The sequence below is a fragment of the Nicotiana tomentosiformis genome, chromosome 5 (genome assembly GCF_000390325.3).
Source record: "Nicotiana tomentosiformis chromosome 5, ASM39032v3, whole genome shotgun sequence".
In the NCBI taxonomy this organism is placed as follows: Eukaryota; Viridiplantae; Streptophyta; class Magnoliopsida; order Solanales; family Solanaceae; genus Nicotiana; species Nicotiana tomentosiformis.
Window position 1 is genome coordinate 6,061,205 of NC_090816.1, and position 12,616 is coordinate 6,073,820.

Here is a 12,616-nt window from a genome sequence, read left to right on the forward strand (position 1 = left end):
TAAGACCTGAAATAACAAATCTAATGTATAACTGCGGATACCCGAAACCAGTAGTAGTAGTCTGATATTAAACACATGATGAAATGTAGGGAATAATCTATTTTCTTATCTGGAAAAGATATCAAATCAGATACAACAATGATTCTTGTGATGAAGTAGGCATCCTCGGACACCAAAAGAGAACCTGAAAAAGTGAGCAAAATAAAATGTGCAGATTTCGATAACACCAGCATCGAGTGGCTTGGCAAATGACTCCTTGATACTGCTTAAAGAAGGTGCCAATTCAGTCCCTTGGTCCTACATATAAATACTTTCTGGATTCTCTCGTGTCGGAAAAGTAATTCAAACGCCAATCTCAAATACCAATCGACCATATTCTCCATACATCTAATTCCTGTAAACCTAACCTCCCACTCAACCCATTGGCAGCTACATTTATTGTTGTCAGGTGGTCAACAAAAATGTACAAGTATAACATCACAATAGATCGATAAGAATGATTTGAGATAAGTGATACCTTTAATGCCAACCTATAGATAACAAAACCCAGGCTCATTTCTTCCATTTGACCTCATGGTGCGGCATCATTTCAAAATCCAAAAATATCACCCCAGAAGTTTCACACAGAACATCTATTTATCCACAGCTGACGTTAAATTTGATCTGCTTGCGTCGAAGTCACTGATTCCTTCATTCTCCAGTTGACTTTCTAAGATATCTTGAATATCATCTGGTGGACATTTATCAGCAGGATTTACAGCTGATTTTTGACAAAAGCACTCAGGCCAAGAATTAGTATAAAATGATTCAGGTGAGATCCGCTTATGAGGTCCACCAAAGTTTGTCTTTAACATGGCACGCCTAACTGCTTCCTCAAAACCTGCTGTATGACCCTTTTCACGACCGATAAAGATAGGGGCCAGCGCTTTCCTATCAGGTCGGATTGTTGTGCGAAAACCATAGTATAGCCGGTGACCAAGGAGATTGTTCGCAAAATTGCTTGGACCGTCATAAGTTGGCATGAAAATATCAGAGAGAAGACAGACCATATAATCCACAGCTGAGCCTAACAAGCCCCTTGTGTTCTTACCTAGCTCACCCGTGGTGTCCACTGTACTATGGTTCTCCAAGCGTGGGAACATGGACCGGAAAGGTTTCATGAATCGTTCACCACCAAAAAGCTCGCCTGCAGCAAGGTATATCCTGGTAGAGTTGTCAAAACCCATTGCACGTAAAATAAGACCCACCTGCCAAATTAAAACGGAAAATATCAATACCTGAATAACAATTTCCAGTTAACAATACAAAGTATCCACGTTTTTACTTAAATAATTAACAAAGAATTATTGAATTCCCTATTGTTTGAACGCCTTTCTACTGTGAACACTGGCGCGCATGTTAAGTAAAGTTAAAGTTGAGCTTCATCAAACAAGAGAAAGACAATTCTGTTTCACAAACTCATTCAAGTCATTGGGAGGAAACTAAACGACAGCATCTTCTCATACCCTGAATATCCTCACCTTGCTCTGTCATTGCTTCTTAAAATTTCAAAAAATGGGATTAATACAAATATCATCATAAAGAATCACAAGGAATTTACAAACTCTCTGCCCGTCTATTTTTGCACCTTCCCATTGTGTTCCAAAAGGAGTTCGTTGAAGGTGGTATTAAATGATATCAAGTTCCAATGACTAAGAGGGTGTTTGGCTAAGCTTATAAGCTGGTCAAACTGGCTTATAAGCACCTTTTGGCTTATCTACGCGTTTGGTAAACACTCAAAGTGCTTATAAGCCAAGTGCTTATAAGCTAAAATCAGTCATAATTCATAAGCCGGTCACCCCCAACTTATGGCTTTTCAACTTATAAGCACTTTTAGTTTGACCAACACTTTTACTAGTTTATCCTTAATAATATTTTCTAATTCACAAAATACTTTTCCCAAAATAAATTTCTTAACTTTCTCTTCATTCCATAATTCGTTATTAATTCTTTTCTTTACAAAGAAATTTTTAATTTATAATCTTTTGAAAAAGATTCAAGGGTATTTTAGTCATTTTAACAAAAGAATAGCTTATCAGCATTTTTTAATCAAACACATCAACTGCTTATTATCAGTTTCAGCACTTCTATCCAAACACGTAAATGCTTATTTTAAAAATCAGTTTCAGCATTTGAAAAAAAATTTCAGCACTACAAGCTTATCAGCTATTTACAATCAGCTAATCCAAACGGGCTCTAAACTTCTATAGTGATTTCCAGAGTTCCTCTTTACATAGATACACTTCCTTAAATGCCAAGTTATTTTCTCGGAAAAGCAGAGTCTACTTAAGATACAGACTATTGTTATCAGAAAGCATTAGAGCAACCTTTAAAAATCTTTAACCTCTACTCTCATCCAAATGATACATATTCACCCATTTTAAGATGGCTTTAAATCAAAAAATTATAGCAGGAAAATTGTAATTTTGAAGAAGATCCACACATTGTGTACAAGTATCTACAAGATTACCTCTTCTGGAGTTAGTGGACATTTCCCAATCGCCCTTCTTTCATCGTAAACAAGTCTTTTTTCTGCAAAATTTTCCTGCCTATACTTCTTCAAAATCTTTTGCTCTTCAGGAAAAAATATGTCAAAGCACCTGCAGAAATAAGTCCAAGGTTAAACAGATCTCAAACTCATGCTAAAAAAACAGACTTTTGGTCTACACTACTAGACACCAACTGGAAGTACTTCATGGGCTAAGGATAACAATGGAATAGAGCAATTACTTTTGTAATCAGCTCATAAACTTTCCTGGCCACAAAAGGAACAGGAAAAGAAACAAAGTGAGAAAGAGAAAAGAGATTTGAAGCTTATGACACTGTTTCAGTTTTCCTCTGGGCCACGCAAGGAAAGGACAGAGGATGGGGTACTAAAGCACCACTTGAGCTTTAACCTTTAATCTACTTGGGTGCACGCAGCAATGAATAACTTACCCAGCAAATGCTAGCATATCCATCTCAAAACGAAGGTGTATCGTCATAAAGTGGCCTTGCGTACGAAGTTTATTGACTATTGAGTTGCTTAACTCCATAATATGAGGCTTAAATTGAAGAGCATGATAATTAACTCGACATCTCAACCGCTGGTACTCAGGATTATCAATCTCTTCTGCCAGTCGATGTGAAAAAGGAGTAAGATAAATGGCACCATGTTCCTTCATCGTCTTTAGAGCCTCTGTTGTATACCAACTGATAGGAGCATCTCTAGGTGGTCGAATCTGGAATAAAAATGCTTTCATTTTAAGTCCATGAGAACCTCAAGAAGAACATTATCAAACTCTGCTTGCGCAATATATACCTGTTTTGCTTTTATCTTCTTGACCTTCCCATTTTTCCGAATTTCTGGAATGCTTTCCACTATTCTTACATCATACTTCAATGTCTTGATAAAATGTTCAACATCATAGATACCTTGAAATCCACTGAACATTAATAGAAATAAAGTAACATATTATGACTTAGTTAATGGTAAAAACTCAATCTACTAAAAATATTGTGAGGAATATAAATCAATCAACAGGAAGCTTGGGGACTATGTGAATGGTAACAAACTAACTCCACCAAAAACTTTGAGGGACTGTCTAAAATACATCAATACCAAATTCAAGGGCAAGCTTCCTCCTTGAGCTATAAAGACATTGATGCAACAGTCTCAAACTTCTCGCTGTAAACACCATAAGGCCATAGGATTTCTTAGCTGAGTTTAGTCCTATTTTCTAGTAAACCTTTTGTAGAGCAGCACCAGAAACAAGAATAGCAAAATCACTCGGTAACATATCCAGTAATAACATCAGCAGCATAACAAATAAAATTCATAAACATTAAGTAAAGAAAACTAAGAGTCTTGATGCCCATGATTCAAATTGAGTTACTAAACTTCAAACTGTTTCTAACTCTTAGATGTCCTTTAATTTGTGAAGGCCATCTCTATCAGAGAAAATCCACCAACAAATGGGTGCATGACTAGTACGTATACTTCTATATGCATAAAGATTCCCTTTTCTTCTTAAAAATTTCTTGAAATGGTTATCATTTCAAGAATAAAAAAAAGTAAACAGAGAGCACAAATATCACGCTCAAAATGATTTCCCACGTGCAATTAAGGTACAGAATTATTTCAAGAGTATTAGATAAACTGCTTTCTACTTTCTTTTGACAGGTAAAATGTAACTTCATATTGGCCAGCCTGTTTTCTACTTTTTCTGATAGATTTGGAATAATACTGTGCATCTTATTGAGACATACTTAGAACCAATGCCATTATAGTGCAGAAAATTTAAGCAACATACTCAAATAAAAATTTCGATCTTGATACATGTTCTAAATGGTAGAAGAATTAGGAAACTCGAGGAAATAAGTACCTATCATCGTGCCAGAAGGAATTTGCATCCAACTCAGGTAGCACCAGTGTAGCATTCATAATTCTTGCAGCAAGAACTGCATTACAGATCTATAAAGTCACAAGTATTTGTTACGTTGAGTATAAGCAATTTATGCAACATAAATGATGAAAAAAGAGATACCAATCAATCAACAATCAGTTGCATGTCAATCCCAAATTAGCTAGATCAACTATATGAATTCTCATTCTGGCCAGGTTCAATTCATTAAAATACAAAATAATTGTCTTTTAAGACGAATCAGGAGTTTTTAAAAATTACAGGTTCTCTAAATCTCACATGTATCAGTACAAAGACATACATATGTCTAGCCAAAATAGACGGACCTTAACAAACATCACACATAATATAAGTGCAACAACAACAACAACAAAAAGTCTTCATCCTTACCTATGTAAACTTTTGTTTGCATTATGTCCGTTCTTAGCTAAACATGCATTGATTACGAGAGACTACTCCAAGTCCTTTTAGATAATCTACCTTCACATGGATTTAGGTCTATGTCATCCTCTTTTATCACCTTCAATCATGAGATTGTAAATGATCAGTGCATCTGGAAGTGCACAGAGGATATGGTCAAACTATTTCAGGCGACCTTACGACATATTATTCTGGTATTTTCACCTTCAGTCGGACTGATCATTTCTGATCTTGTGCAATCTTCTATGACTGTGAATCCACTTAACAACTGCATTTTAACAAAATTTATCTTGCGGACATCTTGAGCTAGGCCAACGAGCACTCCTATATAACACTACTGGTCCCACAACCATTCAATAGCACTTGCATTTCAGACCCTTTCACTATATTTTATTGACCTCACATAGAACATTGTGAATCTATTTAACACCTTATTTAAGAATAAAAGAACAAATACTTGTTTGGACGGTATCACAGATCTATTGCACTTAATGAGGGCCCTAACATACAGATGCAGTTGTCAATGGAATCTGACGTGAATCCATGGTGAACTCACATTAGCAATGAGAAGCGGTCAACACAAGAAATCATCGTGACTTCACCACCACTTCGGTCTAATCATTGTTAGGTATCTATCACATATCACTCAACTTATTTTATCACTCCTATTTAAATTCTCAGTATTACATTTTCATCTACCATGCCACTTTACTAGAACACTAAGCCTAGATATGTGAATTGTTTGCTTAAACATCAGAATTTTATTGACTTTTCTGTCCACAAGCTTATATTCCAACTACATATCTGAATATACTTTTCTTGCATTAGCTTCTTTGCACATCCTTCCAATAAGATGAGGAAACCTTTCCTATCTAGCTCTACTTCCGGAAGTTGATGCTGTTTGACTAACTATGTTACCTACTTCTGAAATCGATGTTCTTTGATAAAAACAACAACAAAAGGACACAAGGAATTTACTCTGGTAAACAGATTATAGGAAGAAAATATTCATAAACCTCACACCAAGGATCAGTTACACACCGCACTACGTTGTTGGTTCAGACCACCATTACATCGAACCCGTAAATAGCCATTGCTTTCACTTGGAGGAGCTGCAAAAGAAGAGAAAAGATGCAGAAGCATTGACATAAAGCTACAGCATTGAAGATTTAGAGATTGTAACTACTACGTTCATTTTAAATTGGTTTAGGACATCGATAAGTAAAATTGCATACGAGGCCAATCTGATCGAGGAGCAGATGACGGCCTCCAACCCTTAGAATCTGCAGTTCCCCAGAGTGTCTCCGCATCGATCTGCTCAGATAGGGCAAAACATATAAATACATACCATAATAATCAACTGATGAAAAGTGAACTGCGAGTTCAGATTCCATGATGACACAAGATTAAGCATTAACATACAAAGATTAAGAAATGGCTCAACTCATGCAAGTATTACATATTAGGTAGTATGTGTTACTATATGCTAGTGTACAGGCTCATCTTTTGGGACTACGCAAGCATGGCCAATTCTATGAATCAAGAATCCTCGCCTCATTTAATAAGAACATATTTCTTGTCTCTACATCCTTCTACTGCCTATGACTTCAAATGATCAGACTATACGTCTATACCCTAGTCTTATTGACCCTAACAAGGGACATCTACTTTGATTAATGACAAATCCATATTTGAAGCAGATAGATCGATTATGAGAGTACATGACCAAGTTAACCTCATAGAATTATCCTCACGTACTTCAGTATTAAATTTTCTCCAAAAAGGTGCATATAACGTATTAGGAAAGGTGATTAAGAGCTATCTGCTGCAAAAAATTTCACAAGAATGTGAAATATATAGATAATAAATTTAGAGAAAGAGCATTACAAAGATAAAACCATCGCAAGGCCTTTAGATATTACATACTTGTTGAACAAGGTCAAGATGAATTTATTAAGAAAAAACAAAAACATAAAATTAAATTGAACCAAAAAAAAAAGAATATTAAAAAGAGTTTAAGTTCTATGCAAATAATTATTCAAGTTTACTTATTAGGTAATCACTTGATAAACATTAATTGGTAATCTAGTAAAAATGATAACTAATCTACTATCACAAGTTAAAATTCACTAATAGCATAAAAAAACTTGTTGTATATAACTTAAACCCTATTAAAAATGACAACTGTAACACTAATCGACTGTAGAATCCCTAGAAAAACTAAGGATTCAATTTTTATGCATTGACAATGTAATGTATTTTTTACACCATCAATGCAATTTAACCATTTATAGCAAGTTACATACCATTTATAAAGATTACCAATCAAGTTATTAAATAGAGTTGCCTACACTTACTTTACAAGTGACGGATTATGTAAATATTATTTACACTGCTGGTGCACATAACTTAAATCATAAACTAATTACAAAAGCAAATTAGAGTAATTTCTAGCTAAATCACCGCATATCTAACAAAATTAAGCGACAAAAAATAAAACTACAAGAGCAAGCCAAGCAAATTCATCACTCGAAATAAACGAAAAACGTTAAAATTTCAAACAATAGCTACATTTACGAACATCTTAAAGCAATACCTCAGCTGAAGGACCGTTACTGTTACTACTCGACATCGTCGTTATAAGCATGAGCATACAGATCACGAGTACGATTACAGCAATCGAAAGCCTCGCGAACATAGCCTTAACGCCTCCTAATTGTTGCTTCAGCGGTTGCCGATGCCCTGGCCTGTGAACAAAAATCCGCCATAACCATCAGATCCAAAACGTTACTAAATCAGCAGTTTTTTTTGTGAATATAAGAGATTTATGTATGGAATTAGGTGAAATTTACCTCCGCATTTTTGTTGAGATCTGAGAAATAGAGAATGCTGTGGAGATTCAAATGTGCAGTACTGAGTGTGAAGAATTGAGTGCTGAATCTATGGCGAAATTTGCCGACAGTACGCGGATGGAGAATTAAGGAAACTAAGAGGGAGAGATAGTATGAATCGTGTTATGGACGTCAATTGCTTGTTAATTTTGTATAAATAGTATAGCTCATCTCTCGAGTTCAAAGGTCGGAAGTAGATGCTTATATTTAAACTAATATTTATTAAACATCATTTTTTCTGAATTTAATAGATTATTTTGTGAATACCAATTAGTTGAAATTAAGGCATACTCTTAATTTCAATTCCACATCAAGCCTTCTCAGCTAAAAGAATGACGATATTGACAAATTTCATACTTCTTCCGTTTCGTTTCAGTTTAGATGACTTAGTTTGATTCGGCATAAAATTTAAGAAAAAAAAAGACTTTTGAAACTTGTGGTATTAAAAATTTAAGGGGTAAAAATTTTATGGGGTCATGATATTTGTGTGGTTATAAAAATTTCTCATTAAGGATAAAATTGATAAAATAAAGAGTTTAAAGTTGAATTATTTCCAAATTTAAAAATATGATATTTATTTTGGAACAAAATAAAAAAGAAAGTACCTCATCTAATTTGAAACATAGAAAATAATATTTTACCTATAATCTATAACACATGCTGATAGCTAAATGAATTACTTTGAGAATTAAGTTACGGTTGTAAATGAAGATATCTTAGTTTAGAATTTTTCCCTTAAAATTCGAAAAACAAATGAATGATGTGAAAGGCAATTAAGTGTAACTAAATGCCAAAGTATTATTTAGTCCTACTCTTCCCCTTACAATAAAATGTAAATTGGAAATTAACTTGAGATATGTCCAACGATTATAACGGGATAGAATCTTGCCCTTAATTAGAAGTCTCGAGCTCGAACCTTAAGAATGAAAAAAATCTTGGTAAGGAATACTTTTTTTTCTTTTATGTATATTATGAAATGTGAATTCATATTAATAGGGTTTCAATGCGAATACCTTACACCAAGTAGGAAACCATTAAAAAATATTAACTTGACATCGGGTGAGAAACAAAACAAAAAAAATTACTTGAGAAGAGTTAAATTTAACTTTATATGAATAATGATATTATAATATTAGTGTGTGTTACAATCAAACCGACCTTAGCTCAGTTGGTAGAGCGGAGGACTGTAGTCGGGTGAATAGCCCACAGCTAATCCTTAGGTCACTGGTTCGAATCCGGTAGGTCGGACTTTGTTTTCTTTTTGGAGCGTTTCTAATAATATATTTTAGTAGTTTTACTCTAAGAATTTTCATTTAACTATGGAGAGAATTAATGGGAGAAATTTTGAGCTGTACTAGTGTTTGTGTACAAGTAAGCATAACTAAGATTTTTGCATGGACTGATAAACATATGTGCTAATATATAATACACACAAACATAAATTTAAAAAAACAAGGTTTTTGAAGAAAGCCAACCTAACTAAATGCGTGTGATAACTAGAAATTCACCGTTATAAAGTGTCTCGAGCAGGGGCGGCCCGACGTATTTTGGGGCCTAAAACCAAATTTTAATGAGGGGCCTTAATGTTTTAATTTTTTTTTCATTATTTGAAGTCAAATTTTCTAGTTTTTTTAGATGCAATGTTACTAATAATTTTCTTATAATCAATTTCTCCTAATAAGTCTTTCTCAATTGACAATATAGCTAACACATTTAATCTCTCTTGAGACATTGTTGATCTTAAGTAAGATTTTATCAATTTTAATTTTGAAAAATTTCTTTCCGCTGAAGCAACGGTAACTGGAATTGTTAACATTATTCTATAAGCAATATAGGCATTTAGAAAAGAATCAAGTCTCTTTATTTGATTGAGTATATCGATTAAACTATTATCTTCTACTTGTACTATTTCTCTTAATACTTTCAACTCAGAAAATAAATCTAAACCATCAATATCGGATTGATTATTATGCTTTAAGAAAAAATCAAAATTAAGGCAATGTGTTTTTAAATTTTCATCATTTAGTGATCTTATTTTTTTACCACTAAATAGAAAACCAAAAATATTTTCATATGCTTCAATTGTTCAAATCTATTTTGAAGTGAAAAAATAGCCTTGTCTACTATGTATAAAAAGTAATCAACTATAAAGGACTCTTCAAGAGACTTTAAGATTTCATTATCAACATTCTCATCAAATTTTTTCTTCCTAGATATCACACGTTTCTTACGAAATTCGGGTTCGATATTCATTTCAAATGCAATTTCCTTGGCAGAAATCATAGCAGTTACAAATCTTTCTTCTCTATATTTGTTAAAAAAAGAAATCAAATCTTTTAATTGATCTATGGCAACATCAATATGTATGTCTTTTGACTGCATACTTTTGCTAACTGAATTAACAACAAATAATATATCATACCAAATAGTCATACCCAATAAAAATTTAAAATTTTCGAGTTCATATGTTACTAAGGAATTAGCTTCACTTTTAGTTTTTGGATCATCACTAATTTCTACTAATTTCAGTAAAGCATCTCCTATTTGTGGAGTTTGAAATCTTATTGCTTTAATACTTTCAATACGACTTTCCCAACGAGTTTGTGACAATGATTTAAGAGTTAGACTAGGTACACTATCCTTTAATACTTTCCATCGCTTAATAGAAGATGAAAATAGTGAATATATACGTTGTACCACTCCAAAAAATATATAGCTTTTGTACAAGAATTAGCCATATCACAAAGTAACAAATTTAGATTATGACAACCACATGGTGTATAAAATGATCTAAGATTTACATCAATAAGTCTTTTTTGCACTCCTTGATGTTTTTCCTTCATATTTGACCCATTATCATATCCTTGCCCTCTTAAATTTTCAATATCAAGTCCAATATTTTTTATTTCATCTATAATAACTTCAAAAAGACCTTTTCCTCTTGTATCATCTACTTTTAAAAATTCTAAAAAAATATTCATTAATTTTTATTGGAGTTGTCGAAATATCCACACTCCGCAGTATAAAAGACATTTGTTCTTGATGACTTGTATCTGGAGTGCAATCAAGTATGATAGAGAAATATTTTGCTTCTATAATTTTTTCTATAATTTTATTCTTAATTTCACTTGTCAATAAGTTTATCAATTCATTTTGTATTCTATGCCCAAGGTAATGACTATGAATTTCATCATGTTTAATTCGTCGAATATGTTCTTGCATGACGGGGTCAAATTCTGCAAGCATTTCAATTAAACTTAAAAAATTCCATTATTCTCTTGATATATCTTTTCATTTTTTCCTCTAAATGCTAAATTATTTTTTCCAAGAGTTTTGATCACGGTAATAATTCTTGACAATATATTTTTTCAATGCTCTTTATCTCTATTGATTTGTTCTTGAACATCTTTATCGATTGTTTTATCTTTTTGCAGTTTTATTTCTAAATCAATTCATGCATCCATGTTAATAATATGTTCATTTGTTATTTCATGAGTTTTGAACTTAGTACTAATATTTCTCCAATCATTACTACCTTCACTAGCTAGTTTACTACTACAAGTTCCGTAACTCAAACTAAACAACTTACAACAAAAATAAAATACTTTATCTAAGTCTTTAGAATAAACTAACCATCTTCTATCATGTCTTTCACCATTCACCAATTTTTGAATATAATGTGTAGTAGAAAAATGTCTTGAAAATGTATCATTCGGAAAATTTATGTCAATTATTCTAATCGGCCCCTTTTCTACTAATAGATCTCTCAACTTTGTATCTACATTAGTCCATTGACTAGGATCATATATATTTATAGGAGTTGAATTGTTTATTTCATTCATAAGCATCAATGTATTATTTTGAGGATCTATTTTCGACTTGTCACTTACTTGTTCTTTTTTTACTTGAATATTATTAATTTTAGAATTATCTAACTCAACCGAATTACTAACTTGCTAATCTAGAGAACACTCTCCCAAATTTTCTGATTCAAATTTTTTGTTATTCAATAAAAATTTGTCAAGAGCACCTTTTTGAGATTGTATTAGATTTTGAATTCTTCTTTTTTTCTTGAGTTTTTCATAACCAGATTCACACTTTCTATTTGACATATTTATCTTCTAATAAATAATCTAAAAATGCACTAAATAGCAAAATATTAAATTTTAAATGAGAAAATAATAAAAAGATAGAATAAATAGCAAAATATTAAATTTTAGATGAGAAAATAATAAAAAGATAGAATGATAGAACCTGGTTCAAGAACGGATAGCTTGATATGAAATTAAATTTTCTGTTCGAGTATGCTTGTTGTAAGACTTGAATTATGAAAATAGAACAAACAAAAACACTCCACTATTTCTTGAATCAATACACTGAACTCTGAAGTCTAAAAATCCACAATAATGCTTTGATCTTTAGCTATTGAAGAATGGAGTGTGATTAATTGAAGAACAAAGTATAAAAATATAATATAGTGGTATAGTGCTATTAGTGCACGCATTGTCTTCATTTTTTTTTTGGGTAAAACAGAAAGCTTTTATTTTCAATTAAAAAAACAACAACTTTACAATGTCTTGCCTCGGCATACCAGTGCCCCTGACTTCTCCACCTCTCTTTCTATCTCTCTATGTCTATTTCCTTTAGTTCTTCTATCATTGTTTCCTATACAATTGATCTATTCATTTCCTTTCCCTCCTACTACATTTCTTCTTTAGTAAATGCACTACTTTAGCCTTACATTCATGCTGTATCTGTGCACATATGCTTCTCGGTGTAGGCACTCTTTGATTCCATAATGCTTCATTTCTTGCCCATCATATCTTGTATATCAGCGATGCAATCACTGCTGTAATGAACTCC

At 32.7% G+C, this 12,616-nt stretch overlaps 1 protein-coding gene and 1 non-coding gene across 2 annotated transcripts; one reads left to right on the forward strand and one right to left on the reverse strand.

Moving 5' to 3' along the window:
- LOC104113934 (O-fucosyltransferase 1) lies at nucleotides 1–7,927 on the reverse strand. Its single transcript, XM_009624256.4, has 9 exons — nucleotides 7,715–7,927; nucleotides 7,459–7,609; nucleotides 6,098–6,176; nucleotides 5,904–5,974; nucleotides 4,404–4,492; nucleotides 3,341–3,464; nucleotides 2,977–3,260; nucleotides 2,510–2,639; nucleotides 1–1,247 (listed from the first exon to the last, which is right to left on the reverse strand). The coding sequence occupies exons 1-9, from the start codon at nucleotides 7,720–7,722 to the stop codon at nucleotides 633–635; spliced, it is 1,551 nt and encodes a 516-aa protein (XP_009622551.1). The 5' UTR covers nucleotides 7,723–7,927; the 3' UTR covers nucleotides 1–632.
- A 979-nt stretch (nucleotides 7,928–8,906) lies between these two features.
- On the forward strand, nucleotides 8,907–9,001 carry TRNAY-GUA (transfer RNA tyrosine (anticodon GUA)). The gene is made up of 2 exons: nucleotides 8,907–8,943; nucleotides 8,966–9,001. It is a non-coding gene; the product is annotated as a tRNA-Tyr (tRNA).
- Nucleotides 9,002–12,616: the final 3,615 nt, after the last annotated feature.

Coding starts and splice junctions, on each gene's coding strand:
- LOC104113934 (XM_009624256.4), bottom strand. Junction 6,177..7,458: donor GTAACGGTCCTTCAGCTGAG/GTATTGCTTTAA, acceptor CTATCTGAGCAG/ATCGATGCGGAGACACTCTG. Junction 4,493..5,903: donor TGAACCAACAACGTAGTGCG/GTGTGTAACTGA, acceptor GTGACTTTATAG/ATCTGTAATGCAGTTCTTGC.